Source organism: Lissotriton helveticus, chromosome 6, assembly GCF_964261635.1.
Source record: "Lissotriton helveticus chromosome 6, aLisHel1.1, whole genome shotgun sequence".
Taxonomy (NCBI): Eukaryota; Metazoa; Chordata; class Amphibia; order Caudata; family Salamandridae; genus Lissotriton; species Lissotriton helveticus.
Window position 1 is genome coordinate 1,467,171,226 of NC_136067.1, and position 18,457 is coordinate 1,467,189,682.

General features: G+C 42.3%; 1 protein-coding gene across 1 annotated transcript in view; it reads right to left on the bottom strand.

Annotated features, from left to right (window-relative positions):
* LOC144761795 (multiple coagulation factor deficiency protein 2 homolog) overlaps nt 1–6,859 on the bottom strand; it is a 61,653-nt gene extending 54,794 nt beyond the window's left edge. The window contains exons 1-2 of the mRNA XM_078647043.1: nt 6,693–6,859; nt 3,826–3,912 (exon numbers count right to left, since the gene is read on the bottom strand). Of these exons, the coding sequence (XP_078503169.1) occupies nt 3,826–3,912; nt 6,693–6,859 (254 nt within the window). The remainder of the gene's footprint in view (nt 1–3,825; nt 3,913–6,692) is intronic.
* Between the last annotated feature and the right edge of the window lie 11,598 nt (nt 6,860–18,457).

Consider the following 18,457-nt stretch of genomic DNA (forward strand, 5'->3'; position numbering starts at 1 on the left):
CTCACTTGGAATAAGTTTATCACAGGAAAAGTGTAACGTCAAGTTAAACAAGGAAAGAAAGTACTGGCTTTTCGTTCTGTTCAAGATCCTTTCTGCTGATCATGAACAGTTAACAGCAAAAATGAAATATTTATTTAAACGTGTAATTTTTGCATGCTTTAGGTCATTAAAGGAAATAAATAGCCTGTACATGTTTCTACATATTCTGAGCTATGGCCCTTTCTAATCTTATCTACATTTTTACAGCAATGCAAATTATTGCCAGATGTTTAGTGTGCTTAATATTGCACTACAGTATTGCTTTTATTCTTCATGTCTGCACCCATAAAATCTCTTGCATATGAAAGAGCAACATTCCAGGGATTTAAGTCATTTGTGGAAGGGTGATGGTGTGACCATGTATTACAAGGAATAAAATACCCTCTGCTTTACGTGAACAGGAAATTGCAAGTCACCTTGCAGTTTCATGATCTAACAAAGTGACTTCTCAGTGACTTGCAATAATGTTTTAATGCATGGTAGAGGGTACTTTATCCCATATGTAATAAGCTACCTAAAAAAATTAAAGGTAACTAATTCTTTATATTTACCGCCTCTGTGCTGCAAAGGCATCCATTTGCAATTTTTCAGCCCATATCTGAAAGGGACAATGGAGGAGACGGGAGCAATAAACACCACAGGCCTCATTTAGAATGAAGTGGCATAGGGCATCGCAACAAGTCTTTTTGCTGTGCTGACCTACGCCAATTCAAAAAAGCAGAATGCACTGTAACTACAAGATACAGTACATTCCTGTCTTTTCTATCTGCGCCGGCGCACAATTTGGTGCCTAGTGCCAATGCAGGCACCCTTGCACCATGGTGCAAGCATGTCTGCGTTGTTGGAAGGATTGTGTTTGTGCTGGGAGGGACACCTTCCTGCTCAAAAACAATCCATGGACGCTTTTTCCTGTATGTGTGCTGCAGGATGCAGAACACAGAAAAAGTAAGGGACTCCTTCCTGCACAAAAACAATCCATGGAGGCTTTTTCCTCTTTCTATGTGTGCTGCATGATGCAGAACATATAGAAAGAGGAAATATTAGAGATTTTTCTCCTTGATACACCTCCCCTGGGGAGGCCTACAGTTTTGACGCATTCCCAGGTTTACTGATCCTTGTAAATCTGGGACTGTATCAAACCCATGCATTTTGCATGGGAAAACCCACCGCAATGCCCATGGAACGACCTCTAATGCAGGGTAAGGCAATGCAGGGGTTTGCACTGCATTACCTTATACCATATCTATATGGCCGTGAAAAGCCACGCAAAAGTGATGCACCAGCAGCTCAAGGGGCTTGTAAATACGCTGCTATGTTTACTACCTTTGTATCTAAGAAGTTGTGGTTTCTCAGGGATGCACATATTATGCATTTGGAAGCGAGGCGAGAAGTAGGGACTAGAAGGGTGCTGGTTGGACAGCACAAAGTTTAGGCAATCTTGTCCCCACAGGAAGAAAGCCTTCCACCTCAATACAGTTCCCCCAGGGGAGGGGTAGATGCGTTCAAACTGTTTGGTCTGCAAGTTGGATTTCAGACCTGTGTTACGGTAGAGTGGTAATGGAAATCCTTCAATTTCTGGAGGAAGTGTTAAACAAAAAGAAGAGTCCTACAGTGCTACTTTCCAACATACCATCCCTTAGGTGGCAACATTCCACCAGCTAATATGCCTCCAGACAAAGCACATCCTACAGAAATCAGAGGCTTGTCCCATTACTTGTCCTGTAAATCAGGCCCTGCGTTTTGGGTGGAAGTCTGGGTAATGCCCAAGTGTGACTAAGGGCTTCTTTATGAATGGGCCGCAATTTGCCATTGAAATATGAATACCGCGGGGTACAGTATTTACCAAGAGGCACAAACTTTAACCTTATAGCAATTAACTCACTTCAGAATGGGGAATAACTTGAAATTAGCCATTCCACACTGCTCATACTTGCAATACAAACTTTTTGCCTGCATGGCTTGCATGACCTTTTAACAGGTGGAAAATATTGGGCAAAAACACCCAGGATGAACCGTTTCTTCCTAGGATAGACTCCGGATTCATGAGCAAACAGGAGATTGTGCACGGATCTGGATTAAGACCCAACAGAGAATAATAAGATCAGCACGTTCATTGTGTTGCTGTCCTCTGGTCCTGCTGTCTATTAATAAATAATTTTCAACTTACCTGCGATTTGTGTCCTAAAGTAACATTCATTCAAGATTCGTTTTCTGTGATACTGATGTGTATTTATGAGTAAAGGGCCTCATTTATGGAGTTTTGGCATAGGGCAGGACAGCCCTACGTAAAAAAGCAGGAATGCACCGTATTTATATAATACAGTGCGTTCCGGTCATTTACCCCAGTGGTGGCGCTGTTTCGGCAGCATAGCACCAATGCAGGAACCCTTGCACCATTGTGGAAGGTTGCCTGTGTTGTCTGCAGGATTGTTTTCGTGCAGGAAGGGGCACCTTCCTGTACAAAATCAATCCTGGGAGGCTTTTTCCTCTTTCTAGTGTGCTGATGAGTGCAGCACACATGGGAAGAGTTAAAAACGAGCTCTTGGTGCATCTGGAGGTTTACATTGTTTTGTAAATCTGGGGAAGCATTAAAATTAATGGGTGTTGTGTGAGAACACCCACCACAATGCCCATGAAATGCTACCCCAGTGCAGAGTAAGTCAACGTATCAATTTGCATTGCCTAACTCCACATCTATGAGGCAATTCAAAGACACGCAAAGTGACTTTGCGTGGCTTCATAGATATGATTTCATGGTTTGCCCTGCTGGAGCATCACAAACAGTGATGTTAAGGTGGGGCAAGTGACTCATAAATATGGCCCATAGTCTTGAAAGTCACTCTGAAATATTCCTAAAATAGGTCTGTGAAATTAGAATTGAAAACATGTCACTGGAAGTGTGCCTACTCCGCGACCATTCACAAAATAACAATCAACATCATAAGCTGTAATATACGTATTCTTTAAACGGACGCTGCACTTCTTTCTCTTTCCAACTGCTCCATGCTAGAGATTTAAGGGCAAATTTATGAGAGCTTTATGTCATGCTTGCACTATGCAACGTGGTACATCTGTGACGCAAACCTCTAAGTCAGATTTCTGAAGCCATGCAAAGCCACTTTGTCTGGCTTAAAAAATCGTAAGTAAGGCAACGCGGCTCAAATCACTGTGTCGCCTTACGCAAGGGAGGCGTTCCATAGACATTACGGTGGGTGTTCTCACGCAACTCGCATGTTTTTTAACACATTCCTAGATTAACAAGGACTTGAAAAGCTGGAAATGCTCCAAAATCTTACACCTCCCCATGTGGCCATTTGGTGTGTAACAACGAGAAATATCTTTGTTTCCTCATTTCTTCCTTCTTCCTGTGTGCTGCAGAATGCAGCACACATAGAAAGAGGAAAAACCCTCGAAGGAATGTTCTTGTGTAGTAAGGTGCCCATTCCTGCACAAAAACAATCCTGCCTAGAACACAGGCACCCTTGCATCAAGGGTGCCTGCGTTGGCGCTAGGCTGCCAAAATGGCGCCAGAGCAAGAAAAAAATGCAGCAATGCGCCAGATTCTTTTAAATACGGCACATTCCTACCCTTTCCCTGTGACACAGGGCAGGGCAGCGCAGCAAGGTGATTAGCTGGGGTGCCCTGTGCCACCAGTGTTGTAAATATAACGCTTAATGTTGAAAAATATGCGATGTGTAATAATAGTTGTGACAATGAGTGTCGTCTGTGCCTAATATGTATGGGATGTGTGAAACGTGTTTCATAACATTTTGAAAGCATATTTACGTGAAGTAGTAAAATTCAAGTTCTTCTTCCGATAATTTTTCCAGGTCAGTCTCGCCAATTTGATGCTTCAGATCTTCTTCTAGGTGGCTAGGGGACAGACAAGTACCGATCAGTGTTATTATAAATGCTGGTTGTATATCTGACTTACAAGAACATCATTGCATGGTCATCATCCGTGCTATTGCATTACAGAGGCATTCGGGAAAGTATAGAGAGGGTGCATATTACAGGATTTAATCAGGATTTAAGCATGCTGAGTAGAGGAGTGACCACTGGGGGAAATGACAAGTCATACACCTGAGTAGAGGGAAGTTTAAATTCGGCCTTTAAGTCATAATCAGCTTACTTTTTTATTTTTTAGCTATATTGAACTTCTACACATGATAGTTGAAACTTCAGTTGCCATGAACCCTATCTTTTTTCAGGGAAGGATACGTTTTAGGCTTTGGAATGAGGAAGGTTTTAATCCCAGCTAAACTAAATTGTGAAATCATGAGGACATCTTTTTTTTAATTTTTTTTTTACTTTATTTGAAAATCTTTTACTCTATTTAGAACAATAGTGGGTTTGAAAGGTAACCACTCAGTACTTGCCTTTATTTCAGAATAAGGCAAGTACATTTTGGATTACTAGGCAAACGTCAACAAGGTTTCATGGTGTTTTCTTGGTGCAGGCGTAGCTGATCAAGTGCAATTCTATATACTTTTTCAGTTTTGTATAGCACATACTTGGCCCAAAGCAACAAGAGCACTTTTACATGGGCAACAGATTATACGACATGTTTTTCTTTCTTTAACAGATTTGCCCACAATTCCAGAATGTTGAGCCGAGTCCATGGCTTAAACCTGGTTCCTTCACTACTTAAATCCGCACAAGTAAAAGAAATATGGAGTCTCAGGCAAAATTATATTTTACTGCTTCGGAGCTCCCTTTCTCATAGCAGTTAGGTAATTGTTGAACCAATTTCTTGCAGTCTGGTGCTCTTATAGCTATTTGGACTTGCCCTTATAGCAGCTGTCTTCATTGGATATAATGCAAAACCATTCACGACTGGTGATGGATTTCTGGGCTCATCTGTCATTTGTTTACAGCAACTAAACCACTTTGTTAACACATTAGATCACGCACTGTGAGTTCTATAATTAACATTCAGTAGTGATTTAGTAATAGATCAATATTTGAGGCCCACTTCACTTTTGACTGTTTGGACGGTCGTCGTCGCACCATAAACTTTCGAAAAAGGTACATCCAGTAAAAATGTTTAGACTACCCTTTAACTTTTTCATCACGTTTTATATTTTCTGATCAACCCGGAAACACTAGTGTTTAGGCCCTTGTCGAGTTCACTGTATCTACACCCCTATTGGTATTATGTTTTCATCAAATGTTGCCATTCTCAATCAAAGGGGAAAGCTTTAAGGAACTAACAATTGCATTGGGCCAAATTGATAATAATTATAAAAAGAGCAATGTATGCCCCTTTTACTCTACAGTTCATAAGTTCATAGAGCAACATTAATTAAAAAAGGTGTTTTACTACTACATTAAGTTAGCAGAACCGGGCACTTGGGCAAAACATTCCAGCAAAAACGTGTAACAGGCGAAAAACGCTCATAGAAACAATTTCATGGAAGGAACGGATTTGCCACTTTATGAAAATCTATTCCTCTAGGCAAATTTCAACTAATTCTGCTGTTTTTTGTTGAATGTGGGGGGCTTTCTGCCATCCCCACACACACTGAACTGTCAAATCATTGCGAAGCAAGAATTCATGACTTTTCAAAGAAAAGAGTGGTTTTCATATTTTTTCAGTTCCGTGGAAAAAAGAAAATCGCCCAGGCAAGAATGAAAGGACAGAAATGTCAACATTGACTATGGTGGTATCACTTAATTTGATGGTGTAGCAGAACCAATTTCCAACTATTGCTGCCTGTGACTGAAACTAGGCACCAGGCTGCCCTCCCGCCAAAAAAAAGATTAAAACCAATATTTTCTTTCAAGTCCAATCCAAACATTAAAGCTAAGAGCACATCTTCAAAACTCGTAGGTACCTCGGCTCCAGTACTGTACAAACAATGCGCCCAATATTGGATAGTACATGTCTTGTCATAAGAGTCTAACTTCTACCTGTTGCTTAACTTGTGCCGGTGGTTGCAAGTGGTGGGCACCGCCACTGAAGTTTGGGGACCGAGGCTTATTTGTTATCATCAGACTTGACCTAGTTCAAGAGAGAAAGAGGCAGAAAAGGCAGAAAGAAGGAGTAAGAGAAAGACAGTGACAAGGGAGACAACTGGGATGAAGAAGAACCAGCAAGAAAAAGTATGAAAAAGTGAGATAAAGTGACAGGGGGATGCGGGTGGTAGAAGAAAGGAAGTTCAATCTAAGCTCGCTGCTTTGGTATTCTGCGTGCCTGGCATTAAGCAACGCCTGTGGTGGGCACCTAGAGAAAACTTGGCACCCTGCTCTTACCTGCTTATTTATTTGCACATTAAGCACTGCGTGTACCATCGTCAGAAATAATAGTATTGGGATTCCAAGGTTCCACTCGGATGACAGAACCATTGATAATAGTTTTAGTGTTACAGTAAAAATATAATAGAACACAATCCTATTTATAACACCCCATAAAAAATGATAAACTTACCAGGTTTGCTAAAATCAGTTTAACAGTTTCACTTTCAAAGCAACTGCCCACAAACAAGAAATGCTAAACAAAAGATACATTTAGATTAATTTACATTTAGATTAAAAATTATTCTAAATTACATTTAGATTAAAAAAAGTACCTCAGATTATGAAACACGGCCTAGTACGGTGGTCATTTTGCAGTACATTTTTTAAGCCTGGGCCATCGAGATGTTACTTACTGGTGATCCATGATGATGGATTTGTTGTGGAAGGCGTCGCCAGGCATGGCGCGTGGAGATCCACCATCCACCTTGTTGTCATCTGCAGATGCGAGTGACACAAAATGAAAGACTAGAACCAGCAGGCACCAGAGCCGAAGCAGGCTGGCCCTCCGTGCTGCCTCCATGTTGTCGGTGTGAAGTGGCTGGGCTCAGCACTGCAGGGGCGGTCGCCCCCCCCTCTGACACATGTTCTGTTTCTCAGGCTTTTCTCTCTTTCACCTTGGAATAGGATTTGCTCTACCAGATAACTGTGTTTACCCTACTTTCTGAGCTCACACCTGGGGCTACTGCGACCAGAGAGCTGCAGGAAAGAGCAAGCATTGGCAAAGCCAATGTATCTCAACTTTAGGCTCTTGCCAATGCAGAAAAGGCTTTGTTTGCCAGGGCACTTTCTCAGATGCTCTACTGCAGCGGCTGGAAGAAAAAAGAATGGCTATTGCTGATGTTGAACAGCATCGGCAAAAGAAAGAAAAAGCGTGATGATCTGTATCCTCATGTGTCATCACACAAGCTCCACTATGCATCATGTGGCTACAGCAGCCGCAGTTTGGTGACGTATATATGCACTTGCATCACCATGCCCATCATGGGGCCAGATTTATCAAAGTGTTGCACTGCCCTGGCGCCACACAAAGAAACGCAAGGGCAAAGCACCACTAAAATCAGATTTACCAAGCCACGCGAGACCCCCTTACGTTGCCCGAGGTGCTTGGTAAATCTGGAGTGATGCAAGATCGCACAAGTTGCTGCCTCGCATTACTCTGCTCCAGTGTGTGAATTGTGGGTGTTCCCACCCATCCACCCATGGATTTTGGCACATTCCCCCCCCACTCAGTGGAACTCTGCTCTCATGAGCACAAGATGGCAGAGTGCTCCTCGGCAGCGCTTGCCGTTTAACGGTGGCTCCGGCTTCCCTCCTCGTTCATGGATTTTGGCCTGAATTCGTCACTGTTCCCAGCGGGGCAGGCAACGTGTGGGACACTCTTCTATTTCGGTCTCTGTGGTTCCTACCTATTCTGAGGCTCGCTCCAGTTCTCGGCTCCCCTTGTTGCACGGGTCGTCAGCCTGATGCCCTTGTGGGGCAGCAGACATTCTACTGCCCTCCCTTGATGCTGTGACTGCGTCCCCCCTCTGACCCCACTTAATAGAACTCTGCTCTCATGGTTTTTGGGTCCTGACCTAGTTGCATCTTGCCATTTGAGATGGTTTCCATTGATGCCCACGATCCGGGTCCACCATTTTGTGAATTCTTGTCCTTTCCTTTGGTCCATTGGAATCCATTTTTATTTCTCTTTTCACTCTGTAAATCTGTGATATATACTTGTCCAAGCCGAATCGCTGGTAAAATGGAATCCTGAGAAAATCTACTATTTGTATCTATATATATATATATATATATATAGAGATAACTGTAACCACTAGTATATGTAGTAGACCTTTGTGCTCACTACCATTCCTATGTGATTCTTAGAGTTTATCCATTTGTATCTCTTCCTTGAGTGACTTTACAACTTGTACATTTGCAATTTTTTCTATTTATATCTCTTCCCTGTGTGACTTTACAACTTGTACATTTGCAATTTTTTTCTTGTTTGAATCTTTTATGTAACTCATGTAATCCTAAATCCATATGTATCGCAACTGGTTCTTTTGTAAAGCGCTCTGACACATTCGGGTAATATTCGCGTGTAGAAAATTGCATTAAATAAATAAATAAATACCATGAGTGGCTGACTTGGAAATGTGTGAAAATGTTACGCCTTCCCAGGTGAGTAGTAACACAGAGAAATATCTTTATATGTCCTTGTTTTTTCCTCTATGTGTGCTGCAGGTAGAAAGATCAAAAAAATTCAAATTATTGTTTTTGTGCAGGAAGGTGTCCCTTCCCGCACAAAGACTATTCTGCCAGCAACACTGCCTCCCTTGCACCATGACTCAAAGGTGCCTGGCTTGGCGCTAAGAAGTTAAAAGTGCGCCATCGCAAGGAGGGTATAGGAATGTGCCATCTACTGTTAAATATGGTGCATTCCTGCGCTCTCTCATTCACGCTGCACAGCAAGGTGTCTTGCTGTGTTGCGTTGTGTGAAACACTGATCACTTGCCGCTTATTGGGCTGCTGCCAACTGAAACTCTACCAGTTTTAAAAACTGTGACCTGAAGGTGCTCGATCTTTTGTGGCTTTTCAAAAGTTTACTTATTTTTCCACTAGCACTTTAAAGTTTAGGAGTTAAATTGCTTTGGTACTACAGAGTAGGCTGTAACTAATAAATACTTACTGTCAACACCAAGAATAAAGAGAGCACGAAGTGGTGGCCGCCTCTTTTCTTATAATGTGGCTAAAATCTGGAACAGTATGCCTTTGCAGATCCGAGCCCAACCTAACTACCTCACCTTCCGGAGACAGATTAAGACCTTACTTTTCCCTAAATGAGTGGGCCACAGTCAGCGTGTAATCAGGCTATAGCCCGGGGATGCCTATGGGTAACCAGGTGCTCTATAAATCCTGTTTCAATTCAACTATTGTTGGAGACTAGGGCTTCAACCTTTGATTCAACAGGAGACGCCATAGATTACTACACCTACAAAGGCCGCCCAGCATTAACCTACTCCTTCAAGGTACCAGTGCTGACGTGGACGTTCATGCTTATTGGAATGCTATTAACTAAAGGCATTACATGTATTTTTTTTCCATTTCAAAATATTTTTTTGAAAAAATAGAATACAACATATACAAGGTCAGTTTTACATATACATGGTTGAGAAAAGTAATTTACACCAAAATATGGAAAACACATGAATACAGAGTGTGTACAGATTGATGATAGGTTCTTTTATTGTTTTTTTTTTTTTTTTTTTGACCAGGTGCCGCGAGCGTGAGGGGTAGGTGTTACCAGCGTCCCAGCGCCCGAACTAAGGCATAACCGCCAAACAGCGCTGGCCTCACGGGAGCAGACTGCGAGGCCCTCCTAATCGCCCTTAGAGTCGCATAATTAGAGAAGGACTTTAGGCCCTCTACTCAACCGACCCAGTGAGGTTGTATTTGATGTTTTTCACTTTATGTTTGAAGCCCCTTTTCACGTGTAGTACTCTGTCCTGGTCCTGACGAATCGCCGGATGGCGAGAAACATGTTGACCACACTAGGGGGTAGAGTTAGGTCCTGATACTCACCACAGTCTCTAACTCCCCTCTGACCACACTAGGGGGTAGAGTTAGATCCTGATACTCACCACAGTCTCTAACTCCCCTCTCACCCCCTTTTAATCAGGGAAGCAGCCACATCAATAAATCCTATTGTGGACTGGTTACCCTTTTTAAACATTCACATACTCCACACTGACTACACCACTTCCTTCTGACCCACACACACCATCGGCAAGGAATAAAAGACCTCCGTCAAAAGGGTGCCTCCAAGCACCCCGTCAGACATTGCAGCGCCGGTCTGACGAGGAGCAGTGAGCCAATGATGACACTGGACACCCTACGGTCAAGGTGCATTACACACCTAAACGCCCTGGGTGTGTGAGGCTCTCTAATTCCGATATAGGAACCCCTTAGTTCCTTGTTGAGACACTCTCTTTGATACTCTCTCCACCTAAGTAAAACCCCTTCCCCTCTACCCCCGGGGAACTTTGTATCCTTCTGTGCGCTATAGGTTCTTTTATTGCCCATAAACTAAGTTGGAGAGACAGTAGAGGGAGAGAAAAAGTGAGAGGGCATGTAGATTAGTTTGAAAACCATGCATGATGTGCAGAAGTGTGATCATGAGAGTAGAGTTCTACACATTTCCGCGATCTAAGGAGGATTTTTTTAAAGGTTTTGATTAGAGGTTTTGGTGTTTATGGGGGCTTAATTTTGTCGAGGTACATGTCCAGTATCTTCCATATTGATGTTTATGAACTGACACTAAATTTACTATTCTGAAAATTATTACCGGCATTTCTAATGAAACCCAGGTCCACTAAGTATGGTAGGAACTGTTATTAGTGTTTTCCAATCTGAGAGTATAGTTTTAATGCCTCCAGTCAGTATTACATTTGGCAAGTAAGAGTCCAACATGTTGAATTGAATTGTCCAGGATTATAGTCAGTGGGCCAAAGGTGACAATGATGTGGTTAAGAGTAATAATGGTATTGAAGCGCCCATTTATTGTTGATTAAATTTTCCCTCAGTATGCTTGGATATCTTTACAATAAAAAAGTAAATGATCTAGAAGATTGCAGCGGGTGCATAATGCTGCGGCACGTTTTCTTTTAAAGGTGCCCAGAAGATCGTACATCCAACTGCATTTGAGAGATCTGTATTGTGCATTAGATCCCCATCAAGGAGCGGGTGAGGTTCAAAGGACTCATTATGACCATAAAGCCTTTTATAACCCTGGACCCCAATACGTATCTAATAGAACCATTTCCTATCTTCCACCTAGATCCCCCCGCTCTTCTAATTCTCATCTAGTGGTGATCTCCAAGTTCGAAAGGAAACAGGGTAGTAGTTCCTATTCTCACCTTGCTGCCAAAGACTGGAAAGCTCTTCCACAGCACTTGTGGGCTGCTTAGGATATTTCTATTTTCAACAGATTATTCAAAATTGGCTTTTCAGTTCTGCATTTTAACTCCACAAATCCAGGGATATGTGCCAACTATAACGCCAGGACACACTATGAGTTACCGTTGCGCTCTATAAATCGCCCAAAGATCAACATAGATCACCAAGAGGCTCCCCACAATGCCGGTTGAGGTCAAAATCTCCTAGACCTAGTTTATGTAATTTTCCTGGGGTCCAAATAGATCTGTAGATTGTCCAGAACTTGCACTGATAGAGTAGTAGAGATATATTGTACAAAAAGTGTGAGTCCAGATTCATTAATGGGGGTTAAATGTTTAAGGGTGCAAAGAGTCAATCCGTTTTCTCCGAAGATGTGAGTAGTTTGGGATGATATGCTTGTCTAATATTTTATAAATGAAGGATGCAGTGTGACCTTTATTTTAAATAAACTCAAAGAAATGTGATGCAGTCAGGTGTATGTGTTTCCCAATATCTTCGAAGTACAACTTTAATCTTCCAACAATTAGTCCTTGTCAAGAAGAATGCACCATGATACCCAATTCTCCAAAAACATCATACATGAGTCTATCTTGATGAATAGATTAAACCACTTTTGTGATATATCAGATCTCATCAGTTTGTTTTTAAAATATTTGTAAAGAGCTTTAAAGGCTGTTGGTGTGTCCATAATAATTTAGAAGGTATGGGAAACCTTTAAATGTTTCAAAATGGGTGTACTCACTAAAGAGAGAGGTTTGACAAGATCCGCAATCCGGGGCGGGGGGGGGGGGTTGGGAGGTGACCGGTTAGCTCTGTAGTTAACTACCAAATGGAATGACTAGCAAAAAATCCTGTCTGGTAGTTGGTCAAGTTTGGTAATCTCATGCTCCCTTTAAAATTGTTTATTTTAAGTTTTTGGACGGAGATCTTAGCTCTCTTGTTTTTCAAAATAAGTTAGAAAATAGAGTGCTTATGGATTTGTGGACATTTTCAGAAAGGTGTTTTGGGAACATCACAAGAATAAAGTTAACTTGGAGACCTACCATCACATGTACAGTATGTGTCCCCACCATGTGATATATTTGGGTGACCAGACCTCTGGTACATGTCTAATTTTATTAATGAAAGCATTTTCATTACGGTATCTTGTTTCTGCAAGATTACGCTTAAAATCTATTCCTAAATATTTTAAGCAGGATTGTTGTCATTTTCGTTTTTTCTGAAGAGCCATGCAATGAAGGCAAAGTAAATTTAGAGGAACATTTTCCTTTCTTTCTCTATTTTATAAGTTGATGGATACTTTTGCATAGTGGTTAATTATATTAAGAATTATCACAACTTCTGTGTCACTTGAGAATATCAGCAGGTCATTGGCATCGCCAGACAGGTTTTAGTTACTGAGGGAAAAGGAATGCCTGGTATAAGGGAGTTGCTCGGGGACAAGGGGCAGCCCTGTCTGGTTCCTTGGCCGAGATAAAATACTTTAGAGATCCGACACTGAACGTTGTAATGGCCAGGACATCTTGTCAAAAGGCCTTCTCCTCATCCAATGCCATAGCCATGGAGGGAAAGTGCAATAACTTGGCTTTTTCAGTAACATGACTGAAAAGCCATATATTGCCTGGGGCTAGCCTACCCTTCACAAAACCTGCTTGAGTTGGAATTATCAAGGATGGGAGAATTTTTTCTAGTCTAAGAGCTAAACGTTTGGCATATATTTTGTAACCTGTATTTAACAGTGAGATCTCTTTATACATTTTCATGAGAGCTTTACCCTCATTGTGGATAGCTACAAATTGGAGGCCCAAGGCATCACCTACAATGTTTGCCTGATATTTCAAAACATTCAAATAATTCAGTAAGACAAGGTAGTAAAGCGTCTTGATAGGCATTGTAGAAAGCTGCAAAAAAAAGCCGTCAGGACCTGGGACCTTTCTCCATTTAAGGGAATGAATGACTCTTAATATTTCTGATTTTTTTATTCTACTTCTGTTAGAACTGACCTCATTGGCATGGTGTTCCCCCTAACTTTTTGCCTTCAACCCTCTTGTTTTGCTGACTTTGTTTTTGCTGGCATTAAGACTGTGCACACTTTACCACTGCTAACCAGTGCTAACATGCTTATGTTCTCTCCTTATACATGAAAGGATTGGCTTATACCCTATTGGCATATTTAAATATTTGTATGTTCCTAGTAAAGTGCTATTGCATGTGCGCAGGGCCTGTAAATTAAACTACTGGTGTGCCTGCAGCATGGATTGTGCCACCCACTTGAGTAGTTAAACATGTCTCAAGACAGCTATTGCAGCCTGTGGGTGCAGTTCAAACTGCCATGTCGACTTAGCAATACAAACCTTCTGCCAGGCCCAAACCTTCCTTTTTGATACGTATAAGTTACCCCTATGGTAGGTCCTGGAAAGCCCCAAGGGCAGGGTGCAGTGTATTTAAAAAGTAAAACGTACTTTTAAGTTCTACATGTCCTGGTTGTGAAAAACTCTTAAATACGTTTTTTACTACTGCAAGGACTATCTCTCCCATTGGATAACATGAGATTTACCTTATTATATTTAATAAATGTTCATTTACAAACGAGGGAAGGTTGTCAGTTCATGTTTGTTGTCTTTGGAATTGTAATGAAAAATCCGCTCTCGTGGAGAAGTTAGATTTTAAATAAAAATTTGAAAATGCAGCTTTTAGAAAGTTCAAACACAAAAAAGCACTTAACCCTGTTCTACTTTCAGCTCTTCAATTTAATGAGCTACAAACAGACAACCATTATATCTATTTGAATGGACTATTTATTTATCCACTTCCATTTGATTTGTTTTCTAAAAAAAAATTGTATCACAAATTCAATGTACAGAAAAGAAAATGCTTCAATTTCAAATGACAAACATCAAAACATATCTCATGAACCGTCCAACAAATTTTTATAAACACAAATTACATTAAGACAAACATGAATTCACAAACCACTTTCACTCATTCACATCATCCACCCTACAACTAATCCTAATATATCAAACGTCAACCACTTGCTCTATCTCACAGGGGGAAATGTTCTTCAGTACAGCTGGGGGATACAACTCATCACAATCCCTCTCAGAGTACACAAATAAATTACTATTTTTGGTTCCTCCGTGGCCATCTTGCCAACGCGTTTCGAGACCCAGGCTACAGCTGCTGGGACTCTCCTCAGGGCTGCCTCTTAGTGGATATCAACGTTTTCTGGAAAACTGCCTTGTGTTCCTAATCAGTTGTGAATTAAACACGATCAGGACTCACTTCCATGTAAACTTTTTCGAAGCTGTTCCTCAATCACGCTCTGCACCGGGCACACAGCCGTACTTTTATTACTTGACTGTACGCCACTGCCCGTCTGGTCAGCGCGTGTGCGCCACAGCACAAGCTTGCACCCTATGCTCTTTACCGTACCGCGTATATTATCAAATTGAATCGCTTTTCAATCGGCGCCAACTGCGCTCTTGACGTAAACTTCTGTCTGGAAGTGGTTCCACCCTGAGCATTACAAATGCAATTTATGATACCAAGGGTTGGTGGCCATTGGCCAGCCAGGGATAATAAAAATAACTGGGGTTAAGTGAAGAAGGATTATGTTAAGTACCTTGGTCCGTGGGGGCAGACAAGGAAGCATCAGTCCAACTGGGCGCTATTTATATCAGAAGAAACAGTAAGTGTAATGTGATAAAAGAAAGAGAAGTGAAGAAAAAACAAAATGAGGCAGCCTTTTTATTCGGCCTCACCAGCTTTCAGCAGCACCAGCAAGGTCCTAAGAAAAACCAGGGCTGCTGCAATTATGTATAAATTAAGTACTTTTTTCTGGTCTCAAAACACTCAAAGAAAGACACTTTTTTAAATACTATTGAGCAACCACCCCAGCACTTTGGCCTGCCTGGGACATATCGGTCAAATTTTTGACGCAATGAGAATCAGGACAGCAGAATATGGATGTTACAAAAACAGTTAATGTCATATCGAGCCACAGACGACATATATTGTCTGGGGAAGATTTATCAGTAGTTTATGAAAAACAATGCAGCAAGACAACTCCCTACGCTGCTTGAATGGTACATGGCAGGCATGAGGCATGTAAACCAATATAAGGCACATTCCTGCTTTATACCAGCGCTGGTGTACAATCTACGCATATCGCCAAAGCAGGTACCCTTGCATCATGGTGCAAGGGTGCCTGCTTTACAGGCAAGATTGTTATTGTGCAGGAAGGGACAGCTTCCTGCACAATAACAATCCTGTGAGGTTTGTCCCTCTTTCTAAGAGTGCTGCAAAATGCAACTCAAGTAGAAAGAGAAAATAACGAGAAATAAAGATATTTCTTCTCATTGCGCCCCCCCCTTGTAAGGCGTAGCATTTTGACGCATTCCCAGGTTTAAATATGGTAGTAAATCTGTTTAAGAACCTGCCTCTTTATATAGTGGGCCAAAACGTGGTAAACTGTGTAAAGCATCCAGACAAACCCCAATATGTTTACAGAAGCACAAAAACCCAAATGCTTTCTTTTGTGGTAGTGTGGGCAAGCAGTTAGGCTTATAAGAGGATAGTGGTAAGCATTTATTGCACAAACAAAGGCAGTAAGTGATAGACACACTCAATAAAGAAATTAGATATAAAAAATCATCGGAACCAGGTAATTACTTTTCAAGTATGATATTAGCGGTATGAGGTTTCAAAAGTTGACAGTGCAATTTCTGGAGCGGTAATGTACTGCATTTGGACACTTGTCAGCAGCTTATGGGACTCTTCTCCTGGACTTAAGGTGTGTATGGGGCAAGGTCCAAGGCAACACCAAAAGGTCAACTCAAGCGGCTCTGGGGCATCTGGGTGCAGAGGTGCTTTTGAGCTTCAGGTGTCCTAATCACTTCAATGGAGAATGGTTCAGTAGAAAAGAGGCTGCAAGCTGGGACATTGGGGCCAGTCTGGTTGAACCTACAGGGGAACTCGGTCCTTGAGATGCTCAGACACATAGTGACACAGTTGGTCCACTTCTCCTCGGGCTGTGGGGCTCGGTGCGGTGGCATCTTTAGGCGTCGGGTCTGTGATGCAGGTAACACTCACAGTTGAGGGGGCCTGCACAAAGAGACGACGACTGAGACCCCAGACAAATCCAAGGGTGGCCTCAGCCTTTGAGGGTCTCAGTAGCCCATCTGCACCATCACCTCCCTCGGACGCAGGCTGTGGGGCCCAGGTGCAGATGTACTTTGAGGTGTTGGTTGGCTGTGGTTGGGGGCTCCCTCTTTATCTTTGGTTCTGCAGGGAATGGCAAACCGGACAGCTGGGCCACTCTCGGTGTGGGTCCCACTGTTCCTGAAGTCCCTTGACAGGCAGGTCAGTTTTCCTCAATGTTAGTGTCCAGGCTGGACACAACAAGCCTTGGTTGCTGCAAGGAGTCTGGTACCCTGGGTATTGGTACTATGCTGCTTCAGTCTGTCATGTCATTCCCACACTTTGAGTGAGGATGGAACTGTAAAACACAAACAATTGAAGAAGGGTCTGAGGGAAATTTAAAGACCTGCCCAGTTCGTATCCCCCTAACTGTAATCCTAACAACAAAAGAACCGGGGGTCTATAACGGAGCTTCAAGTACTCCGAGCTGCTGCAAAACTCCTACATAAGTGAGTTAGGCGCTAATAGAGCTACATAAGTCTCTATATCAGAATGTGTGCCAGGACAAACCTGTCGAAGGACCTACTGAGATTGTTGGTAAGACCCGTACAGAGATGTGTTGGATTCCCATCAAATAGGTATGTAGATCAAGTGTTCTCATTTGGTCATCCAAAAATGGGGTGGTATGTCTCTTGATCAATGAGACCCATCCATCGCCCTTACTCAATTGGGTCGCACCATCAATCGCTAAGGTACCCATGAACAAATGATAAAGATGGGATCGAGTGCAGTGCAAAAATCAAAAGATGTGTAAGTTAAAAACAAGGGGTAAAAGGATCAATAGGCGAAAAACTCTAATGTAATTTGTCCTTTCCCTCAAACAAACAAGAACAATGCAGAGGAAGCAGTCTAAACATATAACTGCATTTACAAGGCCAACATGTTTCAGCCGGTAGGGACAAGATCCCATGGCTTTCTTCAGGGCCAGAGCTCTAAGCATTAGCTACTGCATACATAAAGTGAACGTAACGACAATCTGTAAAGGATATACATAAATAGTCCAAAATCGTGTTCCTCTGTACCAAACTGTGTCTCTTATATCTGTTAACAAGAAACAAGAAATAAATTGTAGTAAGTCCTATCAAAACAGGAAAGACCTGGCACTGGCTTCTACTAATTAAGCCAATTTATTTTACTAATGTTACTCACCTGAATAGTACAGGGAGTGTACCTCACCTCTCCTGGAACCCAGCTCAGGAAAAAGGAGGCCCCGCTCTGTGAAAGCAAGGAAGGGGTAATGAACGGAAGGGTGGACAGTACTACTCTATCTCTCCCTCCAGTACATAATATAGCCCCTATAACAGTCAAGCTTCACAGAGCCACAGAAAATCCTAAGGGTGGAATAAGTCACAGAGCCCATAAAAGTCCCAGGTTCCCAAGATCCATCACTTAATGTAAAAAGCTTTCCTCTAAATATGAGTGTCCTAAATAGGATGGAGATTATCTTTGGTTCTGCAGGGAATGGCAAACCGGACAGCTGGGCCACTCTCGGTGTGGGTCCCACTGTTCCTGAAGTCCCTTGACAGGCAGGTCAGTTTTCCTCAATGTTAGTGTCCAGGCTGGACACAACAAGCCTTGGTTGCTGCAAGGAGTCTGGTACCCTGGGTATTGGTACTATGCTGCTTCAGTCTGTCATGTCATTCCCACACTTTGAGTGAGGATGGAACTGACCTGGGGAGCATGGCCATCTCTTCCTGGGTGGCTGCTATGTTGGTAATCCTGGTTAGCAGCATAACGGAGAACCAGACCTTTCTTCTGTGGTGCCTGCCGTTGCTGGGGAGTAGCTCCTCTACTCCAAGGTAGATACGCTGGAGATTTGTGAAGCACTATCATCCCTCCAGGTTTCTTGACGGCATGGTTGGCGCCAAGTCAGTAGTTCTTCCTTTGTTCTCATGTCAACAATCTTCTTCTTCCACTCCTTGTTTGTGTCCTTCGAATCTGAGGTCCTGGCATCAGGGGTGCCATCTGAATACTTTGT